At 37.1% G+C, this 17,224-nt stretch overlaps 1 protein-coding gene and 1 long non-coding RNA gene across 2 annotated transcripts; both read right to left on the reverse strand.

Moving 5' to 3' along the window:
• Positions 1-3,487: 3,487 nt before the first annotated feature.
• LOC135642038 (uncharacterized) lies at positions 3,488-3,907 on the reverse strand. The gene is made up of 2 exons (XR_010497858.1): positions 3,729-3,907; positions 3,488-3,641 (listed from the first exon to the last, which is right to left on the reverse strand). It is a non-coding gene; the product is annotated as an uncharacterized LOC135642038 (long non-coding RNA).
• Positions 3,908-11,571: 7,664 nt separating this feature from the next.
• LOC135642855 (abscisic acid 8'-hydroxylase 1-like) lies at positions 11,572-14,221 on the reverse strand. Its single transcript, XM_065159337.1, has 7 exons — positions 13,741-14,221; positions 13,322-13,640; positions 12,738-13,127; positions 12,488-12,650; positions 12,293-12,399; positions 12,074-12,192; positions 11,572-11,974 (listed from the first exon to the last, which is right to left on the reverse strand). Exons 1-7 carry the CDS (start codon positions 13,980-13,982, stop codon positions 11,860-11,862), a joined length of 1,455 nt encoding a protein of 484 aa, XP_065015409.1. The 5' UTR covers positions 13,983-14,221; the 3' UTR covers positions 11,572-11,859.
• Positions 14,222-17,224: the final 3,003 nt, after the last annotated feature.

The following is a 17,224-nucleotide window of genomic DNA, read 5'->3' on the forward strand; positions in this document are numbered from 1 at the left end:
CAGTTGTATTTAGTCTGGGAAAATAAAAGGTTATATATGTATATGTGGACGATTGGAAAGGGGTATATCGAATCACATCACAGAAGTGATGCGGATATTTGATGATGGGATGCATGTTCTCCATTTCGAAGTGAGATTAAATCAGCGTCTTGATGTATCTTTCATGAAGGGTTTCATGTCATCGTAGACATGTGACATGTCATGTCATGTCAGCAGTTATAATAAAAAATATTTTATAAATCATCTTTGATTCAAAGAATATTGTGTAATAAAAAAAAAGTAACATGGATTGAAACGAAAAATACATTCAATTAATCTTTTGGTTCGGGACAAACAAGCAAATCAAATTAAAGTATTGTGAATGCATCTTAAGGATGATAAGGATAAAAAAAATTTTAAAAATGATTTCTCAATAAAAAATTTTAATCCGATTCTTAGATTTAAAAATTTTATATTTAAATAGTTATAGTTATGAAAGAGAAACATTTAACTCCATTTATCATAACATCATCGGTTTTATTGATGGAAGCACAAAAATGATGGACAAAACGATAATTTCAATGTCTCAATTTCATTTTCGATGATGGTCGATGACAACACTTTTAGGAGTCGAGTGGCTGTTGTGGGTGAGAAGGACAAGCAAAGATAAGAGTTGAGATAAAGGGAGAGGAGAAAGAGGATGACGTAGAGTAGCACCGCTCTACATTTGTATCAATATTAATATAGTTGCCCCGCAATGCCAATGCAGATGCAGATGTAGAGCGATGAAAGAGTCGCTCGGCATCTGCATCGACACAAATGCAAAGCGGCCCTTTCATTGCTCGGCAACTACATCAATGTCGCGTTGCAACCTTATCCTTCGACTCTATCCTAGCGGGACAGCCTCCACCCTCTCCTCGATCACTCTACACCATCGCTTTATGGCTGTCCACTAAGGATCCGCAGGCTTCTTCACTCAAGGCACCACCATGGGTTTGGAGGTGGAGAGGCAAGAGCTAGAAGATAAGAAGGCCATGGAGTAATAAGAGGAGACTGCAAGATTGGGATCGTAAGAAGTGCAAAAGAGGCAAACCCGCCACAGGCCTACGTTGGAGACACAATAGCTAACATCAAGGGAGTGACAAGTAGCACATATGACCTAGTGGACGTGATGAGCCACAAGAAAGTTGACGTCATAAATGGATGTGTCACAAGCCTAACAAAGGAAGGTTGCACTTGGCTCACTATAGATCATTGCCCTTTCACCACTGTCGATGTCGATGCAGATGCTGAGCAGCTCTTTCGTCGCTCTGCATTTGCATCGGCATCGATATAGTTCCCTAGGTGCCAACATAGATATAGAGCGTCAGTATCTATGTCGTACTCTTCCTCTTTTCCCTTTATCTCACCTTTTATCGTCGCCCTCCCTCCTCATCGACAATAGTCATCTATGGCCTTAAGTGATGCAGTCGTTCATTACTATCGAAAACGTAACTAAAATATTAAAATTATCTTTTTACCCATCGTTTCTATGCTTCTATCGGTAAAACCGACAACATTAGAGTAAATAAAAATAAATATTTTACTTTCATAATTATATAAATTTGAATATAATTTTTTGAAGTCTAATAATTGAGATTGACTCAATTTATTTTGAATTCTCTTTACATAATCGAACCTTTCTATTTCGTTTCGTGTTACACCCATGAACCTACTTTTATCGGATAGAACTGCATATAATCAAATTCAACATGAAATAAAACCTTGATATATAGCTCATCTCTCGTCAAATCAAATCCCCATGTAGTTAGAAAAGTACTCAATAGTTAAATGTAAAAGATGATCTAAAATCAAAATCAAATTATTCTCCAATAATTTATTTATTTATCACATTCAGTGAATGAGCGAAACAACAAATTAGGAAACCCAAGTGCGTTACGTTGATATCTCACCATTCGAAAGGCTTCACGATAAGACCCCACATTTTGTTTTCAGCCCTTTAGAGGAGCGCTCATCACGATCGTAGGGCCTCGAGAAGAGAATGTTTGCAATATGTACCTCTCCTCGAAAAAGTGAATTATGACCTGTATAGTTATTGTATCAATTAACTGCTTGAGAAATTCCATTGTGTTACATCACAAAAAATATCCTTGTAAAAATTACTCATTTTTTGGCATATGAGATCTTACACATCACTTGATCGGACATGTATTATCATGTCCGCTTAATTTGGTTGGTTGTTGTGATAGCAAACTATGGTGCTACGGTGGTTGATGACAACGATGCAATGATCGACTTTGCTAATATCGATTCGAACAATCAGAATGATAATAAAGAGGAGGCAAAATAGTAAAGTCGGTGGTCGATGATAACGATGCAATGATCAACTTTGCTAATATCGATTCGAACGATGAGAATGAGAATAAAGAGGAGGCAAAGCGGTGAGGCATCTGTGTCGACGCTGCGCTGCTCTACCTCCTCTTCCTCGTCTAGTATTTTTGGAAGAGGAAGATGAGACAGGTGAAGTATTTGCATTATCAATGACGAGGAGGAAGGAGGAAGAGGAGGCAAGTGAGGCGAGACAGAGCGATACGATACCATTCATGCATATGCTATCATGTGATATATCTTTCATTAGTAAGACTAACGATATTATAGTAAATGAGGTTAAATGTTTCACTTTCATAACTATAAAGATTTTAATATAATTTTTTTAAGTCTAGAAACCGAGATATTAGAAAAGTCTAACTATAAGGATGATATGTAATTATCTTACCATCATCGTTTGAAATTATCTTTTTGTTTATCTTTTTCATATTATTCATGCACGTGTTAAATATACTATATCTTTCGTCGATAAAATTGACGGTATTAGAATAAATAATATGTTTTAATATTTTATTTTTATAATTATAGAGATTTCAAAATAAAATTTTTAAATCTATAAATCGAGATGTAACTACGAGAGAAAAGATAATATATAATTAGCCCTAACAAATGGCCAACAAGGGCAAGTGCTCAAGCTGCTCTATCATTCTTCGTGCTCAAAGAAGGGAGAGAGGAGGAGGAGGAGGAAGACCGTGCACGTCGCAGGGAAAGGGGAATCGAGATTCGTGGTGATGGACGCTCAACTACTTGAACCGGACATCGTCATGAAGGTACTGCTACCGCGGCATGTGCCTAATGTTACATAAGTGACATAGGTCTAATCGGCAATATGAACATCAAGTATTCTTTAAGAAAGACATTCTATTTCAGCTTAGCTTGATTAAATTAGAAGAAAAATGATCCAACATATACTTTCAGATGGATTTTAAAGAACTTTTAAGAAACTATTTGGACTTGAAGTTGACGTGTGATTAGCTGAACAATACATCAGTTGTACCTCCAAACTTCAAGTTTGATAATGTCTCCCCTATCATCACTCTTTCTTCTTCCGTTTGTTTTCATTTCTTGTTATATATCACTACTCACCCAAAGCATGGATTTCAAAGAGCACAAGCACAGATGACTCCAAACTATATCACTGTTATATATCTTAGATTCCATACATGACAACGCTTACATCCGTCTTATTCCATAGGTATAGTATGTTTGCGACATCCATGATGACAGCAAGAGGATCACTTCGCAGGTGGAGTTGGCTTAGCAGTACCTGTGACCTGCAACAAATACATACGTACGTTCTTCGCATGCCACGGTGATCATAATCTCCAACAAAATATAGAAAGGGAATCCCAAGCAAATACCTTCTTCGGTTCCTGTGGTTTCTGCGCCACCTTCTTCGTGGTAGCTGGCTTCGCCCCTGCAGACTTGGGTTGCTGAACCCTGGGTGCCTGCGAGGAACCTTGAGGTCTTTCTGCTTTCATGGAGGCCATTGCTGTAGACAAGGATGACCGGAGATATCAAAGGCAATTAGCTTCAGGACAGATGCTGCACTCCCTCCCTCCACAATTTATAGTGTCTCTCGCACAAGAATCCCCGGAAAGTAGATACCGATAGAGCATAAAATCCAACGTCTCAGGAAAAAAGAGGAGTCACTGTAGTGGATACACTACTCACTCTCGCAAGTGAATGAATGTTCTTATCGATGTATTCCTTCCCAGCCGTGGAAGACACAAGGAATGGTGAAAACATGTTCATTCAACTCAAATCAAGATGAGACAAGTGTAGGTCCGATCATGGGATAGAAGATTCCCCAATAATGCGAAGCTAACATGTAAGGCTTCGAGCACTTCAAGTCTTATCGCAACATGGGAGCAAAACGACATGAATTATTAGACAAGTTGGCACCGGAGGATAATTGCCTTCTACAACATAAATTTTTAGCTGACCGATAGATATTTTTCTTGTCTTGCACGAGTTTCTTGTTCGATTGCCTTCTACAAAACTTGAGGAAAACAAGGATAAAAGATGATAGAATAAATGAGAAGTACTTTTAATATGTAGTGTTTTGAATAAATATAACAATATCTATTTATGGCACTAAAATAGGTATTTATAAGATTTTTTTTAAAAAAAATAATTATTTTATGAATTAATCTTATCAGTTGCTACACTAATTTCGGATATTTCCGAACTTTCACAATGTTAGAGTTGAGCATGAAGAAAAAACAAGGAGAAATTCTCTTAGAAAAAAAATAAAAGAGAGATATAAAGGAAAAAATATATATAATAATTGACTCGTTTTTAAAAGAACATGGCTAGATATTTAATCATTACGAGTTTCGTCGAGTATGTTCCTGACGTAATTTTTGTAGAACTCTCTACCAAACCTTTTTTTTTTTCCGACAACGAGCTTGAGATAAGTTCTAACCATAATAAAGTTAGTTGGCTCCAAACGAGGACAATAAAAATTTATTTGCAACAAAAAAAGATTTTTTTATGAAGATTTTTTGAAAAATAAAATTTTAGTTGTTCAATAAATACCTCATGTATCTTAAGATCTCGAATGTAGAAAATACTTGGATGCTTATAGATTTTTTCTTTAATAGGTTTAAAGAGGATGTAGAAAACAAACAGCTTCAAGATAATTTAAGCCTGAGCTTGGATTAATCCAAAAAAAAAAAGCTTATTCGATATATTTATCGAGCTAAATCTTGGCTGTCTCTCATTCTTCACATCTCTCCCTTGTCGCGATATATGATGACCAAGATCACATATCATAGCACTCGTCGGTCCGTTTAGCGTGGATTAGCGGATAAGGCCATGGTTGTGTTTCCTATCATCTGTGCTTGATGCTGAGGAAAGCTGTCATCATTTTGTATATGAACAACTCAGTCATCTCAATCAGAGTCTTACGAGCATTGCACAAAAGTTTTGGCTTTGGTGTGCTTGGAATTAATCCATAAGTGGCATCGGAATTTAAATTGTCGATATTTGTTGGGTCTCGAAGTGCAACTATTGCACAACTCGTTGCTGCTCGTCTATTATGTGTTAGAAGAATCGACATATTACGATGTACTATATAGCTCTTTGTTCAGTTTTGATATCTCAAAATATGGGCCATCGGTTGAACTTCTTTTTGATTGGGTGACCACAAATCCAAGAATCCTATAATCTTCTATCACGAGTAAGTCGATTAAGCTTAACTTAAGATCCGTATTGAGTGATCACAAATCGAAAGGATCCAATACATGCTTTCATAGATGTGGTGATAGATAAACTATGCTATTATATAGTGCCTCCGATTGAGAGTCGACGAGGAAACTTCATAGGATGAGGTGATAAGTAGGAGCTGGAAATCTCCATACTTTTGTGAATCCCAATCAAGTTTAGACAGGAAAGACATTTCTACAACTCTTGGAATTCCTATGAAATTATGAATTCTAGTGGAACATTTAGTGTGAATTAGAACTTGATAAGTGAATTTGGTTCTTTTTAGTGAATCCACCGAGAAATATATTTGAATTAAGTAAGAAAATTGAGGAGTTTGCCACTCTCTTGGCCAAATAGAGAAAATTGTATTCATGGTAAATGTTGGGTCCAGACCATAGGTAGGCTTGGACCAATTGATTTGGGCATTGAGCCTAAATATGAATTAAGGGTGTTTTGTACCCTCTTTAGTTTTTAATAATGAAATTTTCTTTTTAGAAGAAAAAAAATTATCCATCTTTTATTTGGATCAATGGTAATTTAATTGTTTTGAATTTTATTCTTTTATTTCTACTCGCCTCATTGTTATTAATCAAGTAACGTAATTGAATAATGACATTCATGATAGAAGATAATATTTCTTCATAAATTTTTCTATTCTATTAAGAAAAATCCTTCATTTTGTTGAGGGAAATCCTTCCTCATAATCTGTATAAATAGGAGAGGGACATGTTATTGTATTTAAGCTAAAGCTACTTTAATAAAACTTCTTCAATAAAGTTTCTTCAATAATTATTCTTATCTTATATTATTTTCATCATAGTATCGGATTAGTGAGAAAAGCGAAGCTTCGCTCTTGCCTTCGTCCAGCGACCAACGCTGCTGAAAAAAGCAAAGCTTCGCCCTTGCCTTCGGCCAACGACCAACGCCGCTGCAGCCAAATTCCTCCTAATCTATATTTAGAAAGGGATATGTTATTATATTTAAGCTAAAGTTATTTCAATAAAATTTCTTTAATAATTATTCTAATATTTTATTATTTTCATCGATTCATTCTCTATACCAAGAATCAGATTAGTGATGATATTTCTATCGTGATGATTCAAGAATTTAGTAGGAAAGAAATAGCACATAATGTATAATTGAGGTATAAGCTTTAAGTTTTGAATGTCATAATTTGATTTCCTAAAACTTGTGAAGTACAACAACATTTGTGTGTTCGTCGAGTATTAACACCACAATTTCCTTAGCATCACAAATAATTATGTGGTCATCACAAAGTACAAACATGACAACCATGCCAATAAACCATATGAAAAAGATTGAGATTCTTATATTAACTTCAAATGTCATGTCAGGCTTTGTTGTGCCCTCCCCCTCAATCTCACACATAAACCAAATGATCGTCCTACAATGACTTGACTCACTGTTAGAATGAGGCCCACTCAGCTTTACACGCCAATTTATGGTTCTTAGCGTCAACTTAAAATGATTCAATGCACGCCTTTATGATTTAATAATGACATATGATTTCACACAACAATTAATATAGTAAACCATTTACAAATCATTTTGATTACATTTACGTCAATTGGAGTTGCATGTTAGACGGAGTCATTGTCGATAATAAATCACTATTATTTAGATCTAATATGGTCATAATTGTGTCTTCTTGACTAAAGCCCTTTTTTTATATAGAATAAACAGAAGAAAAGACTATTTTCAAATAGTCGTAAGTTATTCATTTATCACTTTTATTTATTTTATATTTTTAATTTTATTTTTTTTAATTATCTCATATTATTATTTAGCTAGTTTTTAATAAATAAAATTAGTATAAATAAAGACCTCCTCTAAATCTATAGTATCATCAAAAAGTAATTTATTCTTTAAGTACCGTAAAGATTTTTTCGAGTTATTTTTTCTCGTCTACCCTTATCAAGTCAGTTTACTAAAATCCTTTCTAGTAATAATTACTTAATTTTGTTTCTATTCTACATCACTTTTATATTTCTTTCTTCAAAAATACCTCTTTGATCTCACATTAAAATGAAGGTTTGAATTTACAACTGAAATTTATAATTAATTCAGTAATATTTACAAATTCTATAATTTTCACATAAGGGGAAACTTTTATTGATAATAAATCAAGTGATCCACTTATATTCAATAGGATGGACTATACATATTAAAAATATATTTTTTTTATTTATTTATCATATGTCATTGAAAATGGTTTTCAAAAGTTTCCTAAAATGTTCAATAGTGTGTAACCAACAAAAATCATATGTTTTCTAAATTATGGTCAAACCAATGGTGATATTTGTTACACTCTTGTAATTCCTCATGATGGAACGAAGTGTGTTAAATGGACTAATTTCAATTTACTTGTTCATAGTTTAAACGTTTCTTTGCAAAAAAATTAGTCTAATTTTTTCATATGAAGTCAGAAGTACCCATCCATTGTTTCAATGATATTGTCAATCAATTGAAAGATTTTGGCAAACTTCATAATAACCTCAAAATTAGTAAGCAAGGTTCTGAGGTCACTATCCAAATTGCTGGAAAAAAATTGAGAAGGTCACTTATAATCCATGAAATGACATTTCAGGTTCATGAACTAGAAAATTATGAAAACCATGAGCATTCATCAAATATCATGCTAACATCAAAACAGTGAGCAAGATTCACATGTCACTTCTTAAATCATCACAAAAGAATTGATAATGCCACTTCTGATTTATTAGAAGACTCTTTAGGTTCATGGACTTGAAGATTATGAATTTGTTCGAAAGGTCATAAATATCAAGACAATTCAAAAAGATGATTCAACCGAAGTATATTCGAGTAAGGAAGAAGAAATATCAATTCTTCGTAGAAACTCAAAATATCATCGGAATACTCGATGAAAAATATCAAATGATTAGAGCATCATTTGTTTCGAGTGTAAGAAGAACTCGGCCATGCGAGAAAAAGATTATTTGAAATTGAACATAAAAAGTAAATTTGACTGAGGACATAAAGAGTTTGCCATTGACAATTCATTTGAGCTCAATAATGCACCTACTTATGCTAAATTGCATGAAACATTAAAAATATATATATACTTTGAGTTAATAAAGTTTCTAGTAAATGTTGATCTTTAAAGAATAAGCATGTAAGTTTATCAAGAAATTAAAATTCATCAATGTGTGTGCATATTAAATTAGTACTGAATGTAGTAAGCTTAAAAGTAATTCTATATCACCCACTTGTGATCATGTTCATATCCAATGAATTTGCAGTGGTGGTGTGTGTTTAGATCTATGATTCTGGGCAGTTCTTTATTTTTTTTATCGATAAAGCGATTATAGCCAAAAATTTAACTTTTTTTTTTTTTTCGATAGCTCTTTTATGAACTCTCAAATAATTTCTAATTGGTCTCTCCAAATTTTCTCTTAAACATGTAGCATTTGGGAATTTGTAGAAGTTCTACCACAGCCTCACTGTTCTCTCCAAACCATTTAAGTTCCTTTTCCACTGACACCTGCCATGTTTCCTCTGAGATTTTGCAGGATTTGCACCTTAATCAGCATGTTTCTTGCTTTTTGGATCATATCTTCTAGTTATTATTATTATTATCATCTCAACATCAACATCAATGCTTTAAGAGGCAGAGTGCTTGTGTCATATTCCAAAAGAAGGTGCATTCCCCCTCCCTAACAAGCCAGTCATCCATCATTTTCTAGCTGCCCTTGTTCATGTCTTCCTTGCATCTTTGGTTCAGTTGATGCAGAAGGTTCATCCAAGACACACACCTTAGCAAATGTGTTTTAAGGTGACAATAGCACACTCGATTCGCCCAGAGTCAATCAACCTTCTTATTACTGTGATCATTACTAGCTAACTCGATATCGCGAATCGGAGGAAAGCATAGTCTTCTCTAAATAAATGAGGAGAATTGCGTGGAAACTAAGCTTTTACTTTCTGGGAGCGTATTGTATGGTGAATTAGCTGAATCATTCAGATAAAGGAATGGCCTCCATTCGATTGATAAGATGCTCGAAGTCCCACTCTATATAAATTTGTGTTGACTAGTAAACAAAAAACCAAAAATATTCGCTTAGAAGGATTAGTACTCTCGATACTTAAGTTTTAGTTAATTTAGTATTATCTATCAACATCTTCACACACATCTTTCCTTTCAGTGTCTACCATCAACAAGCTTTTTGCAACAAAGACAGATGGTTCACTCTTTCTATCTTCTTTTTTGTATCATATCAAAGTCCATCCTTTCCTTGGTTGAATCTTACAACTCTTTCCTATTATTTTTCGGACATATATATAGATATAGATATAGATATTATTTATGCGTAACAAATGCATCAAACATCTTCAAATAAGCAGATTGACAGCAGTTGATCGTCTGTGGTGCAGAGTTCTGCGCTTAGGTGGAAAGGAACTCTGCATCTATAGAACTGCTCCCCTAACTAATGTTCTTTGTGATATTAATCGGTAATGATTGCCTTACTATAATGAAAAAGGAGAGGTCTCAACGCGTATGGAATAGTCAAATGGAAGCGAGGTCAATAGATCTGCCTTTATCGCTGGAAGACCTTCATGGGGTACACTTCGTATTGGAATCCTTCGCTCTTTAAGACTTAAAAGAAGAGAGAAAAGAGAGCTTTTGACTGTACAATCGAGGAGTACCCCTAGGTTTCTCCACGCTTTAATTAGAGTTATATATTGTTAGCATATAGCATATCTTTGTGAGATGAGGTAGATTATACTCGATGGGAAAAGCTTGAGCTAAGATTCCAAGTAATCTTTGGATCGAGATCCGAAAACTGAGGTGTCAGTGCTTCAGCCCACAGAACGTGCAGTGACAGATGTTAGTTTGCATGAACAATGAATTATCTAATAATGGTCACCAAAAATGAGGTTAAAAATAAGAATAAAATGGATTATAGTTTGTATTGCAAGGATCAACTGTGAGAAAAGATTCGATATGACCTACAAGAAATATCTTAATGCTCGATGCTGTCTCACTTGGAAGCTTCCTCGCGTCATTTACATTGGTGTGGTCAGCGTTCAGTAGCTGCAGCAAGAACAAATCCCTGGCATTGGCACGGGCACAGAGACTTTAGGGATGCGTGCCAAAGTACTATCCAACTAGTTTTATATTGGATGGGGTTGTTTTGAGTTCAAAGCAATATCATATTTGTCAGAAAGTTTGAGTTGACTTTTCAAGTATGAATAATAATTCATTTGTGACAATCGGGACGTAATGATGCATCCAATATTATCAGATCGGTTGGTATTACGTAGAGATCATGTTTATCTCAGAGAATGACACTTTGGGACACTTCAACATCTCAGGATCATGGTGTGGATTTATGTGGCCATCGGAGCTGTAGCAGTGTTGATGAATTGCCTCTTCCTACTGTTGATTTGGTGGGAAGTTTCAGCCATAGACTATAGATAAGAAAGCACATTTCTTGCATAGTGATAGCAGGAATATTCATTTAATCAGAGATCGGTACGTGACGGATTAAGCTAATTATTCAAATATAAAATACTCTTAGAATATTTCGTTCGTACCGTAAAATATTTCTTCCAACTCGATCAATCTTACGAGATATATCATGCCATATGTCGATTTTTTATGTACTCAAACAAAAGGTCAATGTCGAGTCGACACGTATGTTCGAAGACTTGTGCACGTATGTTCAAACCAAGTAGAATCGATCACGAACGTCGTCCCCCGATAGTGAAGAAAAATGCAATCTATGTATGTGGTGGCTTTAAAGAGTGGCACTTAGGTTTAACCAGTTGCTAGTAATTGTTAGCAGCAGTGGCCACAGCTACCATCATCGTTTCTATTGTCACATATCATGCACAATACAAAGTGGATACTGGAGCTGCTTAAAAGGTCGCAGCAAGTAGTTCGTTCTAGAGTCCGGATGTGAACTTTTGATAGGGTGCCCAAATCGATCACAGGGTCAGCATGCATTATAATAAATAGGAGAAGATTTTTATGATCCATAGTGCATATTATTCAATGGGGAGCAGCTTTGACACAGTGGAAAAGGTTGGATTTCTCATTCCCTTCCTCTTCCCACTTCCTATCGTTGACAGAAAGCATGGGTGACCTGAGCTGAGGTTTCCTCGTCGCTCAGTGTGTCAATCGAAAAGACTGTACTGTACAACTTGGGGGTGTGTGAGAAGGCCTCTGGAGGAACTGCAATCGCTTTTTTGATTACAGGGTCCTGCTGCTTGAAAGCGTCCCTGGAAATCGCCATTGGATCAAGCTGTATGGTCCTCGACTGGTGACTTGAGAGAGAATCTCAGGGGCAAGCCATTCAGGGGCAGCACAAAAGGTCCGAACTGAATACCGCTTTGGCATCCCACCATAGACCACCTGATAGAGATAGCAATGCATCAACACCAGGAAGAGAGGTCAACGGAGACGAAAAGTCAAGGGGCGGTATCTGACTTTTGATGGTTTTGGCTGGGTTACCTGTATTTGGTGGTGAGGTGATGGAGGAGCACGAGCATCTCCAGCTTCGCGAGCTCATTGCCAGGGCAGGAATGGGACCCGTTTCCAAATGGCATGAAGGTGTTGGGTTTTGGAGCAACCTGCAACAGTCGACAAAAAGAGACCAGAATTATTTGTCTGCAGGAGGAGGAAAGGCGACTGATGGAGATAGGGGCGGCGCGGCCGTCCTCCTTCGCCCACCTCAAATCTGGAGGGATCAAATTTTTCCGGGTCAGCGAAGTTATCCGGGCTGTGGTGAATGTTTCGGAAGAGCGGCAACACCTTCCAACCCTTGGGAATCAGATACCCTGCACCACATCACACGGGGAGAAGTCAGCACAGCAGATACCTCCTCCGACATCCTTTGCATGGATAGAGGTTGTGACGCCAACCCACCTTCGTACTCCACATCTTCCACCGCTTCTCTGAAGGTAAAAGATAAGACGGAGGCCACCCTCATCGTCTCCTGAATCACCCTCGATGTGAGTGGCATCCTCTTGGTATCAGCCCAAGTCAGGGACTTGCCGTCTTTGCTCCTCGTGATCTCCTCTTGCTCTTCCTGAGATACGCAGTCCATGTCAAGCTCTTTCTACTGAAAACGACACTTGGAGATGGGAGGAGGAAGAGGAAGAAGAAAGCATCTTACCGTCACTGCTCGTAAGATGCCTGGGTTATCCCCGAGGTACTTGACGATCCAGGTGAGCACGCTGGCAGTGGTGTCCCGGGCTGCAAAGATGACGCCGATAATGTTGTCGGCAATCTGATCGTCGGTGAGCGCTTCTTTGGCTTCCATGAAAGAGCCAAGCAGACCATTGGCCTCCGTCTTCGACTGCGTCCTCCTGGACGACACAATCTTGGCCACAATTTGAGCCAGCTGTTTCCTGGCCTTCATTGCCTTGTAGAAGAGGGTCCCAGGCAGGTTGACGGGCATGGAGTTGTAGCCCTTCTCCAGGGTGTAGTAACACTGCTTCAGATCCTCGATGTAGCAGATCTCATCATTCCCAAAGATAGAGAGGAGTGCCACATTGAACGCGTACTGCAGGAAAGCAGCGGACGCGCATCAAAACAGAGAGACAGACGACGGGAACACAAGGGAAAAGGAGAAGCAGAGCATCAAAGAAAAGCGATCTTTCACGGTGTTGGAAGGTCAGAAGTAGACCGAATCAATTTCCTACAGGTTTGACTTTGCAGCTCAAATTTAGAATTGTAGTAGCGTCTGCGAGAGCTTACCGTCTTCATTTCAAGGAAGGTATTAACGAAACGGCCGTCCCAGGAGCGCAAGGCCCGGAGAGCGGCGGCCTCAATGCCGGCGACGGAGCCGCGGATGGCGTCGGGCATGAGAGCCCGCAGCACGAGGCGGCGGAGGCGGGCGTGGTAGTCGCCCTGCTGGAAGAAGATGGCCTGGGGACCCAGCATCCGCTCCTTGCTGGCGGGGAACGTCGGCTTGAACAGGTGCGCCCGCGTCACCAGCACGAACCTTGCCGCCTCAGGGCTCGACACCATGACGCAGGGGCAGCCCAGGATGTGGGTCTTAAAGATGGGACCGTACCTGCAAACACCATCACCACCAGCAGCGTTATGTGCGGTGACAAAAAGGAAATGGGACATCGACAACAATCCTTTTCCACCGACAGGCAGAAGCCACGAACCTCTTCTGCTTGAGGGCGAAGAAGGCGTTGGGATTGTTGGAGTAGAGCTGCAAGGTCTCTCCAATATAAGGCCAGCCCATGGAGCCCGGCGGCAAGGGCAGACTACGGGACCCGGTGAGGAATGCTCGCGAAAGCAGATAGTAGATGAGGCACAGGAACAGGAAGCAGAGGGTGAGGGACGGAAGAAGCATGATCGTCAAGGACGCATTCGGGACGACGGTGGCGACGCAAGTGGAACTCATCGTTGGTCGGAGAGGAGGAGGAGGACAGGGGAAGGTGTGGATTATCCTGTGTGAGGATTTGATGTGCGTCAATGGGGAGGGAAGGGGGTTTTATAGGGGAGCCAATACAGCCGATGCACCCACGGAAATCTATTCCAGCTAATGTAGCTTAACCTCGGAACACTGAATGAAGCAGTGATCATAATATGCATCATTCCAATGCAATTGTGGGGAGAGATAGAAGAAAGACAAAAGTAATACAAAACATAAATAAATAAATAATGATCAACGAGTGTAAGCTTCCCAAAAAACTGAAATAGTAGGTGTCAAATCACTTGCACGTGTTTGACTTTCCAATCCATACTCTGTCAGTGTTTTTTTTTTCCCAGTATTTAGAGCTGAGTAGAAAAACTAAATAAAGCGAAAGTCAAACTCTCTTCCCAAGTTTTTGTTCTTCATAAATATATTTATTTATTTACTTAAATTCAGATAGATTCAGACTAAGTATTAACTATGTTTTTGTACGGGGGATTGCAAAAATGGAAGAGTAGAAAGGTATTAAACCAACTAAAAGAATGGAAAATGTAATGTTAGAGAAGCCATGGAGATAAAATAGGTGGAGAAGAGTCAAGCAAAAAAGGGTTAATTATGAGGGGAAGAAGTGGTGTGGTAAAAATAGGAAGATGAGACCCACTGGGGGGGAAGCTTAGTGGGGAGCTACTACTCTTCACTTTAAATAAAGGGTTGGATCCTTCATAGCTCCAGCCAATTACGCGTGTGATCTGAGTTGTTGACACATGGAATGGGCCTTCCATTCTATACCACAGCTCTTCGATTGTCTTTTTATGGCCTACTCTCTCTCTCTCTCTCTCTCTCTCTCTCTCTCTCTCTCTCTAATCAATAAAAAGATTATAGCTTGCCATCTGTTTCTGGCTTTCTCATGGCTGTTTATCTTTCATCACCTGATCTCATCATTTATGTCTACGAAAAATCAAACCATGAAGGAATGTGATGTAGCGTGTGATTGACGTTTTACACCACATATCATCACTTGTCCGAAATGAATCGATTTCGCTTCGATCCATCATTGTGTTACTCACAAGTTTCAAGAACAAGAGAGTGACGGCGCAGCATAATCTTGGATTAGGCATCTAATTCTAGACATTAAGTGTCTACTTGTTTGCTCTGAGGGAAGTAAAATCGCGCATAATATTTATCCTGTCGAAAGGGTGATCGTACGGTGCAATGAATGGCTAATTGCACTCGTGCTACCAAATCCTTTATGAGGGACAGCCAAGAATAAGATGAACAGCTAAGGCCTCTTCGAGCACAAATGGACACGTCTCCGAGACGGACCACCGGAGACCTCAGACGCCATTGGGCGACTGGGATTTGTACTCCGCACCACTGTAGTCCACCTGTCTGTCATCCCCATGAACGGGGAGCTCACTGTTGGCCTCGAACAAGAGAGTGATTGCAACGCCAAACGTACGTCGACTCTCTCGCAAGTCGTCGAATCTTCTGCACCGCCAACTCTAAAGAACTCCGGTGAAGTTCCCCGAGGACTTCCATAGATTCAAGTAACATATGGTTGGAAAGCTTTGATTTATATGAATTGACTAAAGCTCATACGATGATTAACGGCGAACTGAATCAAATTGAATTTTGGTTCGATTAAGATGAGATAGGTCAAACGGGAATCATTTCGAATTTACCTAATCAAACTGGTTCAAAATCAATTAATTTGATTTGATTAATCAGTTAATAGTTTATAATTTTAAGTAATTATATATTTATATATATAAAGAATATATTTTGATCGATCATTCAATTCAATTGAATCGGACCTAATAAGATCAATATAATAATACTTGCGAAATTAGGCCCCATATCATTTGACACCGAGACATTTGGGCAATTTTGATTGATCAGATTAAATCGATTAAGAGTTCAATATAGTAAATTTAGTTGGAGTAATATTTTTTTAAAATAAGATCGATTTGATCTAAAGGGGTTAATCGAATCAAAAAATTAATTTTCTAAACCAAAATCATTTATAGTTTTCAAAATCCAACTATTAATGAATCGACTAAAACCAATTCTAAATCGATTCATTGTTTATTTAATTTGATTTTTCGATTCGATTTGAACGTTTCTAACTATGATTTCCTCATAGCCTACTCGATCATTTTTAGATTGAAAGTTAATAGACATGTTATCTCATAAATAAAGTTTTAACACAAATATCATAAAATCTCAAGAAGACATACCAGGGATCTATCCGAGTTCTTGATGCATAACGAAAGAGATGGATGATATGTAAATTTTGGTGATAATGGTAGAAGAAAATTGATTTATTATGATAATGTTGATAACAATTTTTTAAGATGTTTTATTATGTGTGAATCATAGTATTGTAATTATTAGTCACTCATGCAACTAAGTGTTTGTTATTAGACTTATAACACAATATTAATTTCATCCTAAGATTTAAAAGAAAAACATAATAGGCTTAAAATATGAAATTATGTATATTATTAATTTTGATTGATTAAATAACTCATATGTAATATTTTATTTTTGTCTTGAATGACAATACGATACAAATTAAATAAGAAATTAGGACGTGCTAGCATAACTTCTTTACTAATTTAGTCACATAAAAATCTAGCTCAACTTTGTGGGTTATTGGATACTTCTCAAATAGGAAAATAATTTAAAAAGTAACTTTAGCATAAATATGATATACAAAACAAAATTAATACACTTTGCGGATAGGGTTGAGGATCAAAACCTCTTAAGAATTAAAAATTTTGAGATAAAAATATATATCATCTCAATAAATTTCATGTCTTCTATATAGCGAAAAATCTTCAAATTTGGATGAATTTCTATTTCGTATAATCGAGTATTAAAACCTAAAAGATATAAACAAAAAGTGTTCCAAATGAGTTGAAATTAATTGTGTATGCCACACAGTATTATCTCAGTAAGTTTCAGCAACTAAAATTAGTGTAAATAACACTAAAAAAATAATGTAAAAATGATCCCATCCTCTTTTTTTTGTCTAATACCTATAACATAGTACTTGTGTACTATGTTATAATATTTTTTAGTATTATTAAAAATACTGTAACATAATATAAAAATACTATAAACATTAATTTTATTTTATTATAATATTTTTCTAATAAAAAAATATAACTAAATCGATTGACCATAAGAAAATATATGGAAAAAAATAAAAAATAACTTTTTTTCCG

This window comes from Musa acuminata, chromosome BXJ3-7 (assembly GCF_036884655.1).
Source record: "Musa acuminata AAA Group cultivar baxijiao chromosome BXJ3-7, Cavendish_Baxijiao_AAA, whole genome shotgun sequence".
Classification (NCBI taxonomy): Eukaryota; Viridiplantae; Streptophyta; class Magnoliopsida; order Zingiberales; family Musaceae; genus Musa; species Musa acuminata.

What these genes read in the sequence shown, in the direction of transcription:
- LOC135642855 (XM_065159337.1), bottom strand. Translation starts at nt 13,982, where the DNA reads ATGAGTTCCACTTGCGTCGCCACCGTCGTCCCGAATGCGTCCTTGACG. An exon ending in GGAAGATGTGGAGTACGAAG is followed by an intron (nt 12,400 to 12,487) that starts GTGGGTTGGCGT and finishes GATGTGGTGCAG; the next exon opens with GGTATCTGATTCCCAAGGGT. An exon ending in CACCTCACCACCAAATACAG is followed by an intron (nt 11,975 to 12,073) that starts GTAACCCAGCCA and finishes TATCTCTATCAG; the next exon opens with GTGGTCTATGGTGGGATGCC.